The sequence below is a fragment of the Sardina pilchardus genome, chromosome 9, assembly GCF_963854185.1.
Source record: "Sardina pilchardus chromosome 9, fSarPil1.1, whole genome shotgun sequence".
Classification (NCBI taxonomy): domain Eukaryota; kingdom Metazoa; phylum Chordata; class Actinopteri; order Clupeiformes; family Clupeidae; genus Sardina; species Sardina pilchardus.
In genome coordinates, this window is record NC_085002.1 from 19,661,313 (window position 1) to 19,676,572 (window position 15,260).

The following is a 15,260-nucleotide window of genomic DNA, read 5'->3' on the forward strand; positions in this document are numbered from 1 at the left end:
ACTGGGTGAGGACCTTTAAATCTATTTTTATATATTTTAAATATATTATCATCAATAAAATTGCATAGAGACAGACAGCTTTTTTATTTTTAAAGGCCACTTATTCCATGGATCCAGGATACTATGTATCCTGATAAAGTTCCCTTGGCCTTTGGAATTAAAATAGCCCCACATCATTACATACTCTTCACTTCACCTAAAGTTTGGTCCGTTTATTTATTTACGAGACAGTATTCATTCACAAAGAAAATTGGTGTCCTTAAAGGTTGGATATTTCCTCATTTATACACGTAGCAGCTACATGGAATAAAGATCTATAAGAGCTGTTGGTCTGGTCGGGCCCATGCTAGCTGCACATAATGCATCTCCATGGTAGCTTATGTGTCATCTCTTTTGTGAAACCAAGTCAATGCTAAATTCAGCCAGGATAACCAAAGAATCCCAGCCTAATCCATTATCTTAGTTTTGTGCAATACCCCTCAGATCAAATTTCACACTGGGCTAATGTCAGTGAGTGATGGGGAGGCTGGTCCAAGCAGCTGGAGGCCATTGGTGAAGAGTACGGGCAACTGGACTACCGCAGTTCTCCGAAAAATCAATGGGGTACCTTTACAATTTCATCCTCCCAGTTCTCTGGATGAGAGGGACACTTGCGTGTATGGAGTTAATCAAGACATAAATAATAACCATATAATAACCAATAACTCCACCAACTCTTCATTAGTCTCTAAATACAATATGCAAAACAGCCGTTTTTGTGCGACTTCCTACCTACCAAACTAAAGCCGTTAGCCATAGGAGTCCACATCATGGCTCCTGCACATGCTATTCTCATGTAGCAGACACTATACTATCTATACAGCACCACTTCTAAGAAACGCATGCCAACTCATTACACAACATGACCTCTTTGCCTTATATGGACTTACAGCTTCATACCGACCTCTTTAAAAAAAACAAACAAACAAAAAAACACACAGTCATATCTGATCTTTGATAAGACACTCTTGCGGTAGGTCAAAACCACATTTCACAGGGCTAAGCAACTGTTGTAAAAAGTAACCTTCTTTCCTTGTCTGAACACAAGTGACTTGGTGACATGCAATAGTTGGGACAGGCATACTTCTGCCACCTAGTGGATAACATAATTCTGTGTTCCTCTCGTGCTGCAATAAGCAAGTGTAAACGCTGACTGATAGAGGCAGAGAAAAGACTGCTATTTCCTCACCTTTCATCACATCCACTTGACTGACTTGGAGTCGGTCATGCAGTCCAAGGCTGGAACATGGAATATATGTTACCGCACACTGATACACATGCAACCGCATAAATATTTTGAGTGGCAACACAGCATGCGTGCTCATGCTTTTTTAAAGTTGTTACTCAACCTTTGTGCATTCTCCCTGGTGAGGGCCACAGCCTCAGCACTCTGGTCCAGAGCTATCCCCCTGACCTTAAAGCCAAAGTGAAGGTCATCAGAAATAGGACTACGTGCTCAATGCTAGTACATGACGATAAAACATCAACTCATATCTAAAAGTCCATCTTGATTAAAAAATAAGGTCTATGGCATACACATGACTGGATGAACCTCAAAACTGGCTACCTTATTCTGCTACAACTGAAATGGCTTGAAATAGCATCACCATAGGTTTTCACTGTTGACAGTCATGTTATATGACATTGATGCCGCGAAATTCTGAAATTTGGTGCATCCTGGTTTCTTTCAGAGTACTCCATCTAGCATAATCGGGTTACTCAAAACCGAGATAAGGGCTTATCCGGGGTTCTGAGAGCGGGATAAGATCTTTACATGCGCAAATATAAAACTGGGATACTTCAAAATTCCGATCATAACCAGGATACTGAAGTGCATGTAAATGCAGTCTATGAGCAAAGTTTTCTTGCATGAACTAACACAATCAGCTGTCCAAGTTTTCCAATGCTCTAACGTTTCTATCAAAGTTTAGCGGTCAAATGATGAACTGGAATACCTAAATGGGTTAGATTACCTGTGTGAGGCTGTGCAACAGACTCAGGGAAATTGCTCCGGAACCACAGCCCACCTCTAGGAAGCTCAGAGTATCCATATCTCTGCTTGTAAAGCCACACTCTTGGAGGTCAGCCAGAATGAGGCTCACCAGTTCCTGGGACACACAAGTGCAACACTCTTAAGTCACAGCGCTCCTCCATACTCACAGTCACAAGCGTAAATCCATCGGGAACAATTCGGGAACATTTGTGCAGGCCTATAGGCTCTTTTATGTCTTTGCTCACATGCACATATGTGAGTCTACAGCCTGATCTCCATCCAAATTTCAATGCAAAATGTGAACATTTAAACACTTGAAATGTGTTTGTGAGTCATATAATATATTCATTTACGATGGAGGGGTGGGTTAAATCGTGACGTGCATAGGGTAAAATATATGTTATGGACACAGCTGCTGACTGCATTGTACCAGAGAATTAGGCTGTACTAGTTGCTGTTTTCATTCATTCAGATTTTTGAGTCCCTTTTCTGTGATCTGATAAAAACAATTCATTTTGCTTTACAAGGAACTTTAAAGTTACCCTGTGCTGACTGGAATGGCGGGACAATGTTTTGAGGTTTCAAGTGCACTCTAGTGCCACCTGCTGGTCAATGAAAATACAATGCAATGATTTGTCGTTCATTAATTTGCCAAATAAATGAAATCTCTTACTCACGCGCAGTGATTTTATAAAAGTGTAAATGTCAGCTCTGTAGGGTATTTTCTTGAAGAACATCACACCAAAATCACACTAGACTACTTGCCTGGCCCTGTCTGTCTACGTACTTCCACTCAGTTTATATTCCCTGCAGTACTCCGTCTGGAATATCTTGATCCGCTTTCATTTACTCACCGCCTACGCATCCAACCAGCAAACAGAGGACGCTCCTGAGAGCGACTACATTTAAGTTTCAAGCCTATCGTTGTGTCCCCCGTGGTTAAGATACGTCATTACCAAACGTTAGTGATTGAACTTCAATGATTTCAAAGTGTCCACAAACCAGGAAACACATGTTTGCCAATGGATCTAGGCCAGACTCTCTACAAAGTCAGAGACTTATGGTGTCCAGGCTACTAGGCTACTGCACATCTCCAAACAAGTGACCCAAGAGTTCGAGAGAGGACTTGAGACATCATAGCATCAAAGTGCTTTGCTTGAGATTAACCAGATTAACCACTTGTCTAAGCAGTGGATTTAAATGAAGTTTCGTATATGTAATCTGTGATGTATTTTTCACTTGAATTATACAAGCTATCGATCAACCGTAACATCAACTCAGACAACCCGAAGATTTGAACAAACAGCTGCCCTCAACTCCAGTCTCCCTTGTGCTGCTTCAATGTGCTTAAAATATGAGTTAGTGGTACACAGCTTGTGTGTGTGTGTGCGTGCGTGTGTGTATGTATGTGCGTCAGTGTATGTAGTGCGTGTGTGTGTGTGTGTGTGTGTGTGTGTGCGTGAGTGTATGTATGTATGTGTGTGTGTGTGTGTGTGTGTGTATGTGTGTGGCTAGGTGCCAGTGAGAATTAGCTTGCCCACCTCTGTTTCAGGACGCGGTATAAACACAGGTGGTTTCATTTTAAGAGTGATGTCTCTGAAGTCCCACTCCTCAATCACATACTGCACCGGCATCCTGAAGCACAGACATTGTTATGAGGTCACAAGCACACTTTCTCAATGCAATGCAGAAATGTGTGGCTGCTTTGAGATGGAATGCTACTTTGAGCCAGAGCTCAAGTCTGAGCTGGTACCTGGTGAGTCGTTTATGACAAAGTTTCCAGACCCTGTCTAGCTGTGCTTGGGAGAGCGACTGTGTGAGTACCTTCCTGCTGAGACTGTTTAGCTATGGAGGGAAACAGATTGAAAATGGATCATCAGAAAAGACAGGACCAGAGTACAAGAGAAGTCAAAAGAAACAATATGATCAAAGACGTTGTATTTTCTTAACTGCCAATGTAAAACTCCAGCAGGGCAACGTTTTCCTATGCGACTCTATATTCATGACACAGTTGAGCTGACAGATACAAACCAAGTTGGGAGGACTTACAGTCTTGTGCCCTAGCACGTGTGAAATGATGTATTCACTGGAAAGTTGAGGTTCAGGAACTCCGGCCACCTTAAAACGAGTTCCCCATTCGGTCAGAGCCTGTTCCACTGTAAATCTTGTTGATATGGGCGGGATTACATCTCCGACACCACATGCTGTTGACACCTGTACAAGAAACATCCTCATCAAAGTTTTACAGTGCTGACGCATTTACTTCTTACTGAGTTTTCTTTCATTAAAAGAAATAATATAGTCATATGACTAGTGTCCCTCATGTAGGCCTAGCTACATTATGCCATTGAATTCCGATTTTGTGCGCTCATTCATTCATTCATTCTTCACTGAGCAAAGATTCAAACTGACCTGTCGCGATGCAACACTGTTTCTTGGGTGAAGAAATCGGACAAAGCTTTTAAGTCTGAATAACATTATGACCGGTTAAGTACTGAGATACATCCTCAGATCAAGGTCGCATTCTAGCACAAATAAGCTGTGGTCGCATCAAACTCACTGTATGCACATGTTATGGGTCACTTTCTCGATCATTACACGCTGTCAAAATAAAGGTCGGTTAAACTATTTTCCCGTCTCGTTGCTTCTCGACAAAATGTTCTTCCCTTGGGCAGGCTTTTTGAGTCTGTATTGCATTATACAACCATCATTAATACACGTTAATTGCATACACATTTAAGGAGCGTGGGTGAAATATGTTCCAACTAAACGGCAATATTTCGTAACATAAATACTTCCCGATACTTCCAAACGTTCTTTCCTTTATGAAAGGTACTTTTATTTTTACAAATTCGAAATTTGAACCGGAAGTTAATGCTCTTGTTATTATTTTCTAGCAATGTACATTAAAACATGGGCACAAAAAGTAGGATCGAGTGCATCTTCTTCAGTGAATTTCATCCTACTTTAGGACCGAAGATTACATATCAGGTAGGCTTTGGCACACATCTTTCAAAACACCACCAAATGAGAAATTCCTTTAGCGAACGCTAAGCTTGTGACAGCTCCTTGCACGGACTGGGGTATATGGACAGTGTCAATGTATGAGATGTTTTAATAGCCTATTGTCATGCCATGATTTAGTTTTCCCAACTAAAATGCTTACATTGTCCACAGGTCCCCGAGGAATACATTTCAAGAGAGCTTTTTGATACTGTTCAGGTTTATATCATAACTAAACCTGAACTGCAAAATAAGCTCATCACAGTGTACGTATCCTCTATATTTAGGGTCACTTCAAGATAACTGTTGTCATGTTGTTCTTGCATTCTGACATTATTTTTGTTCTTTTATACAGCACTGCAATGGGGAAGAAGCTGATTGGTTGCCCTGTTTGTATTGAGCACAAGAAGTACAGTCGCAATGCTCTTCTCTTTAACCTGGGCTTGGTGTGTGATGCTCAGACAAAGACATGTGCCCTGGAACCCATCGTGAAAAAGTTGTCAGGATACCTCACCACCCTGGAAGTAGGCCTATGCATGATTTCTCAGAGATTTGAGGGTTCCTTAGGCACAGAATACCAAACCCTCACGCTACACATGCCATTCACACAGATTGATGGTATACATATCAGCAGAAATATCAATTGCATGCCCCTCTGGCACCCTTTCCATTTACCTTGTCTCCTCTCTTATCTGCTTAATCCAACAGCTGGAGAGTGGTTTCATATCTAATGAGGAGAGCAAGCAGAAACTTTTGCCAATTATGTCCACGCTCCTGGAAGACCTCAATGCCAATGGCTCCTGCACTCTACCCATTGGTATTTATTGCTGTACTTGCATGCATGGCAGTTTGTTGTTCTCCACGCCTTAATGTCAGGTTTACTTCTTACACAGTTCCCCCTGTCCTATTGGCCTTCCCCCTCTTCCATTGTAGATGAGTCTAACACAATCCATCTTAAGCTAATTGAGCTGAGGAAGGATCCAGTCATTGTGCAGGAGTATGACGTGCCTGTATTTACACAAAACAAAGACTATTTTATCAAGACCCAGTGGGATCTTACTACTCAGCAGGTCAGTAAATTACTTTAATGATTATAAGGAAACAAACTGGAAGAATAGATGGATTACTTTATCAATATACATTTTTGAAGGTGTCATCTTGTGATTATTATATCTTGTGATTATTATAGTGAAGATAATTCTTTAATAAAAAAGGCTAGAATAGTTAGAGAAAGATTGGTTCATGACAAACTAATAACAAGGTTGTTGAATTTGCCGTAGATCTTGCCTTACATCGATGGATACAGACACATCCAGAAGATCTCAGCAGAAGCTGATGTGGAGCTAAACCTGGTTCGGATAGCAGTACAGAACCTTCTGTGAGTACTTCAGTATTCATGACACACACCATTGAAGTGATCACTTTGTTGACCAATAGCACAGTAATAATATAAATATATGTTCAGCTGTGAGTGGTAAAAGTGTTTTTAAACTCATAAAACTCTTTCGCAGGTATTATGACGTTGTCACCTTAGTGTCAATATTTCAGGTAAGGTGAGATAGTTTTGTTGCATTTTCCTAGATGATGAAGTATTCAGTGGAGTTGAATCCTGCCCAGTCAACACACATGATCTGTTTCTGTAGTATTCCAATGTATACTGCACAACGCCTAACGTCCAGACACTTATTGATGACAAGTCTCTTCAAGAGGAATGCCTGGATTATGTCTGTAAAGCAGGTACGTTAATAGTTTTCCATTTTCCATTGAGAATTTACCCAAGACTCCGTATTCCTATATGATCATATTATTTAAATAGAAACAGTGTGCACTTTGACGCATGTTTTTATAGGCGACTAGTAAGTATCCTCCTCTAATACATTTTCCTGCTATACTGTATAGTCACCTGAAAGACAGACAAACATACCTGTTGTTCTCACCCTCTATGCTTTGCATGTGTTCACTGGTGGTTGTGTGTGTGTGTGTGTGTGTGTGTGTGTGTGTGTTTCAGGACAACGGGCTAGTCTGAGGGATGTGTTTCTGTTGTATTGTGGTCTGACTCCTGGTACCACAGTTCGAGACCTTTGCTCACGCTACTCTCTGCAACTTCAAAGGGTCGATGAAAGGTATTAAGGGAATTCCTTGTTGTATTATCTCCCTGTGTGTGTGTGTGTGTGTGTGTGTGTGTGTGTGTGTGTGTGTGTGTCCCAAATTGTCTATCCCAAACATTACCTTGGCAGTAGATACAGCTATTTGGAGACTGTTTCTCCCTGTTGTTAGTCCTTTGCCTCCACAACAAAAACATTTTCATTGTGTACAGGAGGAACAAACCATGATAAGTAGGCTGTTTTACAATGGCAAAGTAAAATTTAAATATGTTGCGACTCTGGAGAGTGCTAGAGTTGCCCAAAATACCTGAAACTGCATAGTATGCTTTTAAACAATAATGGCTCTATTTTGACAATCAGAAATGTGGCACAAAGCTTATTCATATCTTACACCTAGTGGTGGATGTTGTGCCATGCGCTCCACTTTTGTTTAGCTTTACACTTGGGTATGGCAGAAGGTGTAATGGTCACATGATCCAAAAATCACTGTCTTACACCCTTTAAAAGTCATTACGCCACTGACCAAGAAAATAGCGATAGTCTATAGCAAAAGGCACATGTAGAGCACAGCTGAATACACACTGTCACCAGATGTAAGCAGCCCAAACAACTTCTCAGCAGGATAAATAGCCTTAGGATTCATAGCCTTAGTCATTCAAACATTATTGGAGTTGTTTTTTTTTAAGAGTTGCTTTTTTTAAAGGCTTTGTTTTCTATTCCAACCTCTGTTCAATCAAAAGTGAAAGTAATTAACTGTGTAGAACTGTTTTGACTATGAGACCACGGTAATGATAGTTTCACTTTGCCATTGAGTTCAAATAATAGGCAAGTGTAGAATGCATGTAGTCACAAATAGGTTTCAAGAATAGGCTTTTCGCCACTGACCTTGTGTTTTAGATCGTCAAAATAAAGCCTTGAGGCTGAATCCAAATGAGAGGTAGCCATGTTGAAATGTTTCTCAGTGTAGTTTTTTGTAGATAGATAGATAGATAGATACTTTATTGATCTCCAAGGGGAAATTCAAAGTCCCAGCAGCTTAAGACACCACACACAACATACACTACAATGTAAACAGGATGATAAAAAGAGCAAATCAACAATTGTGTGTTTGCGTATAGGAAACTGATCCAGTTTGGGTTGACCAAGGGTCTGATTCGCCGCCTGCAGAAGTACCCGGTGAAAGTCATCAGGGATGAGCGGAGTCGCCCACCACGCCTCTACACTGGCTGCCATAGCTACGATGAGATCTGCTGCAAAACTGGTGAGAGACTTTTTGGTTTTTTTGGAAGCTACCGAGGTCAAGATAAAGGAAGCAATAATCATCATCCCCTCAAGATAGATTAGTTTGGCAATATATTTTAGTAAATTCTTTGCCCTCTTTGTAACGACTATGTGTCAACTCTATGTTTTCCTTCATGCGTGCTCTTTTGTTTTGATTTCAGGAATGAGCTACAGGGAGCTGGATGAGCGATTGGAGAATGATCCAAACATAATAATTTGCTGGAAATGAGTACTGATGGGATCTGTGTACCAATGGGGCCTCTTTATTGGTCTGAAATACAGTCTGAAAGCTTTCTCAGTTTTCATACACAGTGAGAGTCAGCCGAGGACGAGGACGAGGATGAATCTGTGTTGGGGTTCTACCAGCAATGCTGCAGGAGGATGTTGGGGAACTGCAATTGAATGGCTCGGAATGTGGCACTGGTCCTTGCATACTAACTATTTTATACTGACAATTTTATGTGACCAGGACGGTTAACAGTGGTCCACCAGTCACTGAAGATTCATGTTTGTGCTCGCGAACACACACACACACACACACACACACACACACACACAAATCATTTTGTCCTGTAAACTTTGAACTCACCTACAGCAGACTGTTTATGTGTTGTTGCCCACTGTTTAATTAAACTGTTAATTAAAGTGCCTCCGTTCATCGAGAGAGAATGTGGGCAAAACATCATTTGGAAGTCGCTTCAGTGAATGATGACTTTGAGAAGCAACAATGTACACAATGGTATGTGGTTACAATCATCTATGGTTACAATTCTAGCTGACTTCTTGAATGTTACTGCGCATGGGCGTGTGTACCGGTTACTATGACAACAAGCTCCGATGTTGTGAAAAGTTCAGCCACATGTTCACATTAGTCACCGGAGAAGATATCTTAATTTAATCAAATAATTAGACACAAATTGACTCCAAAAGCAGTAATGGACCCAGTTGTTCTTCACGGAGAGGCCGAGGGATACGTCAAAAGCCTGGAAAAACTGCCTTTGAAGGACGTCGGTTCTCCAAGGTTAGTAAGTTGTGACTGACGTTAACAGTGCTACAGTAACCTTAGCCTAACGTTAACTTCCCGTGTGCTCCTAATGTTATCTTACACCCCAGTAGACGTAAGATCATTTATTTTCAAAAGTTTACATTGTCTACGCAAGGTTAGGACTGTCGTTAGAGAGAAAAGGCGCGCCTTTTCCTCAAGCGTTATCTTTTTGGATGAAAGACAGATGATATTCATAACGTTAGCATTTCGGCTTTATATTGGATTGGGCAGGTGGTTCCGCCAGCACGAATACATTGAGAAACTGAACATGCAAGCTATTTTGAATGCCTCCGCCACTCAAGAGGAATTCGTCCAAGAACTTTTTGTTTCATTCGGAAAGGTAAGTTTAGTGATAACAGTGAAGTTGTTTTGACGTGCCATCATGAGGTTACATGTAGGTTTGTGATATGCACAGGACAGAGAGAGTAGCTGATCTAGTCCATCAAGCTGGATGTGCGAAAACAGCCAAGTGCATAGCATCTTTATCATCTTTCAGTACATTCAAAATTGTGATTGTATTCAGATTTCAACGCTGGCGCACGAGATGATTCTCATCGAGGTTTGGAAGCAGAACATTTTCCCCATTCTCTGTCAGCTACAGGACTTCAACCCCAAAAGCACATTTCCTTTGTACATGGTGGTAAGTAAAGCCGGCCACAGTTTTGTTTATAATATTAAAGATTGTCAGGTACTGTGTGTCATGTTCAAGTGTTACTGATTACAAACTGATGGTCCTGCATTCAGATTCACCATGAAGCCACAGTCATAAACCTCCTGGAGACAATCATGTTCCACCAGGTGAGTGCATGTGTATGTGCATGATTCAGGCCAGGTAGCAAATTACACTTATGGTTGTGATCAGTGTTACTCTGTGGTGTTGTCAGGACTCGTGTGAATCGGCAGAGGAAGCCGTTCTAGACCTGGTGGATTACTGCCACCGCAAGCTCACTCTTCTCGCCGGGAAATGTGCTCGTGGAGACGTGACCCCTGGAGACCGCATCACACATACTCCTGATGCAAACCAGTCCTCTATACAGGTTACTTTGTGATTAAGCATTCATGATATTAATTTAGTTTAGATAAGTGCACATCAAATCATAGACCTATATTTCAACTGTGTTTTGTGTGGGAAATCAGCTCCAGAGTTATAACCATGTGTAACCATAATAACAATCATGTGCTGTTTCTAACGGTCCTCCTGGTAGGAGTTGCAGAATCAGAGTGAGAGGTTGGAATTTGACATCTCTCTCAAGGCTCTGTCTGTGTTACGCTATATCACCGGACATGTTGAGAGGTGGGTGCTGTAATGATTTTGCATGCTGACCGATGGCAGATTTGGCATTGATCAGACCTTGTAGACTGCTATTGCCAGTTGTATCCAGATCTGACTGTATATTTGACTGACATTATTACTGAGAGAAATTGTAATCTCCTTGCAGCTTGAGTGTGAGCGTGCTCAACAGACTCCTACGTACACACAATATGCCATGTGTGCTGGTGCAGCTGGTGGACTGTTGCCCCTGGAGCTGCTATACTGCAGGTACGTCTCTCTTTGATGATGTCATTTGATTATGTGTTGACAAATGGCAAGTTGTTAACATGAAGGGGAAGTTGACCCTGTATTAATCTGGAACCTTACACAAGGTGTATTTATTAGAATATCCAGGTTGTGAAAGCAAACAGTGATTCACAGTGTTGAAGAACACATACATCACATACAGTCACATTTTGTACCAAAAAAAATAATAAATATGCAAAGTGGTGCAATTATGAGGTGAGTGGTGTACAGAATTTCCTACCCCTAAACCACACTGTGGTCAGCTGTGGTCACGCTCTCTGTCTGTCTCTCCCCTTAGGGAAGGTGGAGAAGTATATGGATGGGAGGTGGCAGGCGGTGGCACCTCAGGACCAGCTGAAGATGACCCCGCAGGACGGGCAGCTGTGGATCGCTCTGCTCAACCTCCTGCTCAAGCCTGAGTGCCAGGGCAAATACGACTATAACAACTTCAACAAGAACCAGGTGCTGAAGGTGAGCTGGTTGGTGCTTCAGACCCCATTGAGATCTGTTTTACAGCGGGGCTACACCAGGCAATGCAAGAAAATGCAACGCGTATGCTTCAACAATTAGCCTCCACCACAATCAATGGAACTACACCAGACATGATAACGGCTCACACATGGACTGTATGTGCAACACTCATGTCAGCAACTCTTTCAGATATAGCTATGTTTTCATTCTTTTCCGCTTTCCATAGATGTTGGTCACTACATTTTCTATATTGTGTAGATCATACTCAAATGTAACATTGGAGGCTGCTGATCATTTTTGCCTTGTTATTTATCTGGTAATCTATTCTGGTAGATTAGTCAAATGAATACTTGTGGTGATGCATCGATATAGAAACGAAGATTTCTTTGTGGTCAGTCATGATATAGGCCTAAGCGCAGGTTGTTGAATGCTTGCTGAAGAAGGAGGTTACTGTACTTTCCTCATGTCCATTGCACCTTTCTCACATCACAACAGTTAAAGGGGAAGGCAGTAAAACAAAGTCGGACAGATTCCAAAGACGTTTCCATGGATTCTTTGTTGACTTTTGTTTATGAAAGCACAGGGCCTACCAACCAGTTGCTATACATAGAGCGTCATCTTTTGACTCTTGTGGCTGCGCAAACATCCCCCTCCCACTTACCCATCTACACACACACGCACCGGCACACAGAATAAAGGAAGTGAGTGTGTGCCAGATCATTGTTCACTTATCAGCCCCCCCATCTCTCTGATGAGAAGGCCGCAGTTCTACTCACAAGGTTGTTACTGCAGCTCTTCCCCAATTTTTTTTCTCTATTTCTCTTTTCCCTTCCCCCCTTTCTCTTACGAAGTATTTTTTCCTCTTTTGTCCCAAAGCACTCCATGACTGCACACACGCAGAGTGCACTTTTGTGTGTGTGTGCATACCCCAGCTTGAAACTCATCAAGCCTGAATGTGTCTGCACATGTAGGTTACATGCATGTTAGTGTTTTATTTATGTGTGTGTGTGTGTGTGTGTGTGTGTTTATGTTCACAGCTGCGAGGCTCTCTGAACGAGGTGCTGATTGACCAGTTACCCATCCTGGGGGACCTCCAGCGCTTTCTCAGCCAGCTGGCGCTCACTGACCCTGCACCCCCCAAAAAAGACCTGATCCTCGAGCAGGTACACAGGGTCTTGTGGAGAGACTGCTTTAGTTTAGCCAATTAGAACATACTGTACATGCGTTGCACTTATAAGGTAAATGGTATCACGCTGGCAGAGTCAGAGTTAAACTGTGTGGCCAATTGATAGGGGGGGAAATAGTAATTAAATGTACACTCAAACAAGCATTACTGAAATGTCCTGTGTATTAGCCACATTATGTACTGTATAAGCACAGTGTAAGGACAGTGTTTTATGCAAGTTTTCTGCAAACAAAACCATATTAATACCATATTAACTGTCCCGTGTATTAACCTCATAGCTGAAGACATTTAGCAAAATCAGTGTATACGCCGCGGCTAATAGTTGATAAAATTACGGTATATGTGACTGTTTACAAAAATGATCAAATAGTTGCAATGACTTCATAACAGGCCATATATTCAACCATATAGGAATACATTTTGAGGTCATGCAGTGAGTGATGAGTAACAGATGCTGTGTGCCGACAGATCCCAGAGATGTGGAGCAGCATTATGGGTGCAAACTCAGGGAAGTGGAAAGCCATCGCCAAGCATCAGGTGAAGACGGCCTTCAACCCTTCAGACAGTGATCTGAGAGAGCAGGCACAAAGGTCAGACATGAATACACCAGTCTCATAACACATGAGTCACGACGCACATACTGTACACACACAGAGAAAGAGAGAGAGAGAATACATCAAAATTGCAATATCAACCTGCCTTTAGGACATTAAACTTCCATTCAGAATGGTACTCTCTGCTGAGCTCAGCACAGTATGAGGCTACTGCGTAAACTACACCACGTGGGTGGTAGAGGTCAGAGATTGGATCTCTTGTGGCTAGATGATGTGTGGGATTACTATACAATCAACTTTTCCAGTGTAAGGGTGTGTGGGGTATTTCCAGACTCTCTCTTCGACTTCTTCTGCCGTCCCATTGATGTACAGACATAGACGCCTGAGTCAAACTGAAACTGTTACAACATCACTGTACTGCATGTACTGAGATGTCTAGTCCCTGCGTGTTTGTTTACTGTTAATGAGAACTCGAAAACATATGGGAAACATACATTTAACCTGTGAATTTTTGTGGTTCAATTAAAGATGTGTCAATCGGGTCGTTATATCCTTGTCCTGTCATTGCTAACCCAGGTTGTCCCAGACGTATAACTTGGATGTTCTTGAGAATCTTATTCCAGAGAAGCCCAAATGTGGCTTGTGTGGCGCTGTGGCTGCCAAGCGCTGCTCCCGCTGTCAGGGGGAATGGTACTGCAACAGGTGAGACATTTTTTTTACCTCTGGCAGAAAACAAAAACAGCCAACGTTTTTAAAGACAATCGACGTGCTTCCAGATGGAACTGTGATCTGTGCTGTGAATTGTGATCTTGCCTCTCTCCTCTCGTCCGCAGAGAGTGTCAGGTGAAGCACTGGCCGAAGCACAAGCCTGCATGCCAGCTGATGACCGAGGCCACAGAGAAACTACAGAAGGAGCTCAGCATCAAAGCCTAAAGATGGGCTTTGTGGCGGCTTTAAGTGCAGGCCTCCCCATCACAGGCAAAGCCAGAGAGACATGGGACCATCTAACTGTGAAACTACTGTATGAAAGAACCCAGACCGCCTCATGGACCTACAGGCAGTTTGAGTGTGGAGGAGCAGACTGAAGCTTGTCTGATAGGAATCGTATGCATTAATCTGTAAGCTTGCAATGCCATGTGTTTCTGGACGCGACGCTGCTCAGTTCTGTCCTCAGGTCTGTCAGTATGATGTGAGGTTTTTACTTCAGACTGATGGCAAGTGCAAACGACAACAGCAGCCTTCAGGAGAAAGGAGAAAGGGAGACCTGATGACAGGCCACTATCGGTCATCTCAACCACAGCAGCTGTGGTGGGAGCCGTTAGGAAGTTGACACTTCTCTTTTGGATAAGTGAACTCAGACGATAGCCGTGGTGATGGTTTTAGAACTGTTGGGACAACTAACTTCCTCATCGCGCACTATTTTCAGCTGGATCTGTTTTCTGTGTGTAGCATTATACCACTGTGAAATAAACAAAAACATTTAATTGGAAAAACACTGGAAATGGTTTTCTACATCTGCTACCAATTCATTTCAGAAACAAGGAAGAGGTGACTGAATGTACAATTTATGGTTGATTGATCCCTCATCTCAATAGCACAGACATTTGTTAACTTTTGTTTGTTAGGGCTGACTGGGCTGGCTGTATTGGATAAATGAAAAATTGCAGAAGGAGGTAACATTTTCATAACATTATCATGATATCTTGTGCGTTTTTTTGACTGTAAGGCAAAAGTTGTAAAATTAGTACATTCAGAATTATTGTGTGTTATTGTGAGTCACCCAATTTGACCTTTGCGGCTCACCCAAGATAATTTCCACAGAGTTGTAAACAGAACAGTAGCAGGAAAGGAAATTATTCTGTAAGCTTGAGTGGTTGAGGAATTTTTCATAATCTCAAAGGAACAACATAGTTCCACGTAAAGCGCGCTCTTGAATAAATATTTACCATCAGATATGCATTTTGGGCGTTTAAAGATATTATGCAACTTCTAATTGGCCAGATCCACTGATGCAGTGGAGAATTA

The 15,260-nt window shown here is 42.0% G+C and overlaps 3 protein-coding genes across 3 annotated transcripts in view; 2 read left to right on the forward strand and 1 right to left on the reverse strand.

The window, feature by feature from the left end:
* The window catches only part of hemk1 (HemK methyltransferase family member 1), a 26,791-nt gene extending 22,071 nt beyond the window's left edge, over nucleotides 1-4,720 (reverse strand). Inside the window, exons 1-7 of the mRNA XM_062546214.1 lie at nucleotides 4,445-4,720; nucleotides 4,082-4,246; nucleotides 3,786-3,877; nucleotides 3,574-3,667; nucleotides 2,013-2,147; nucleotides 1,389-1,453; nucleotides 1,229-1,278 (exon numbers count right to left, since the gene is read on the reverse strand). Of these exons, the coding sequence (XP_062402198.1) occupies nucleotides 1,229-1,278; nucleotides 1,389-1,453; nucleotides 2,013-2,147; nucleotides 3,574-3,667; nucleotides 3,786-3,877; nucleotides 4,082-4,246; nucleotides 4,445-4,510 (667 nt within the window). The 5' untranslated portion in view covers nucleotides 4,511-4,720. The remainder of the gene's footprint in view (nucleotides 1-1,228; nucleotides 1,279-1,388; nucleotides 1,454-2,012; nucleotides 2,148-3,573; nucleotides 3,668-3,785; nucleotides 3,878-4,081; nucleotides 4,247-4,444) is intronic.
* A 176-nt stretch (nucleotides 4,721-4,896) lies between these two features.
* nprl2 (NPR2 like, GATOR1 complex subunit) lies at nucleotides 4,897-9,106 on the forward strand. The gene is made up of 11 exons (XM_062545031.1): nucleotides 4,897-5,023; nucleotides 5,210-5,301; nucleotides 5,391-5,559; nucleotides 5,744-5,852; nucleotides 5,969-6,105; nucleotides 6,316-6,413; nucleotides 6,547-6,583; nucleotides 6,679-6,772; nucleotides 7,044-7,158; nucleotides 8,259-8,401; nucleotides 8,583-9,106. Exons 1-11 carry the CDS (start codon nucleotides 4,946-4,948, stop codon nucleotides 8,648-8,650), a joined length of 1,140 nt encoding a protein of 379 aa, XP_062401015.1. The 5' UTR covers nucleotides 4,897-4,945; the 3' UTR covers nucleotides 8,651-9,106.
* A 163-nt stretch (nucleotides 9,107-9,269) lies between these two features.
* On the forward strand, nucleotides 9,270-14,728 carry zmynd10 (zinc finger, MYND-type containing 10). Its single transcript, XM_062545032.1, has 12 exons — nucleotides 9,270-9,442; nucleotides 9,698-9,806; nucleotides 9,990-10,106; nucleotides 10,211-10,264; nucleotides 10,351-10,503; nucleotides 10,672-10,760; nucleotides 10,906-11,006; nucleotides 11,323-11,495; nucleotides 12,533-12,658; nucleotides 13,150-13,271; nucleotides 13,812-13,937; nucleotides 14,069-14,728. Exons 1-12 carry the CDS (start codon nucleotides 9,357-9,359, stop codon nucleotides 14,166-14,168), a joined length of 1,356 nt encoding a protein of 451 aa, XP_062401016.1. The 5' UTR covers nucleotides 9,270-9,356; the 3' UTR covers nucleotides 14,169-14,728.
* Nucleotides 14,729-15,260: the final 532 nt, after the last annotated feature.

Coding starts and splice junctions, on each gene's coding strand:
- nprl2 (XM_062545031.1), top strand. CDS start 4,946: ATGGGCACAAAAAGTAGGATCGAGTGCATCTTCTTCAGTGAATTTCAT. Junction 6,414..6,546: donor ATAGCAGTACAGAACCTTCT/GTGAGTACTTCA, acceptor ACTCTTTCGCAG/GTATTATGACGTTGTCACCT. Junction 6,773..7,043: donor GGATTATGTCTGTAAAGCAG/GTACGTTAATAG, acceptor TGTGTGTTTCAG/GACAACGGGCTAGTCTGAGG.
- zmynd10 (XM_062545032.1), top strand. CDS start 9,357: ATGGACCCAGTTGTTCTTCACGGAGAGGCCGAGGGATACGTCAAAAGC. Junction 9,807..9,989: donor TTTTTGTTTCATTCGGAAAG/GTAAGTTTAGTG, acceptor GATTGTATTCAG/ATTTCAACGCTGGCGCACGA. Junction 13,938..14,068: donor GGGGAATGGTACTGCAACAG/GTGAGACATTTT, acceptor TCTCGTCCGCAG/AGAGTGTCAGGTGAAGCACT.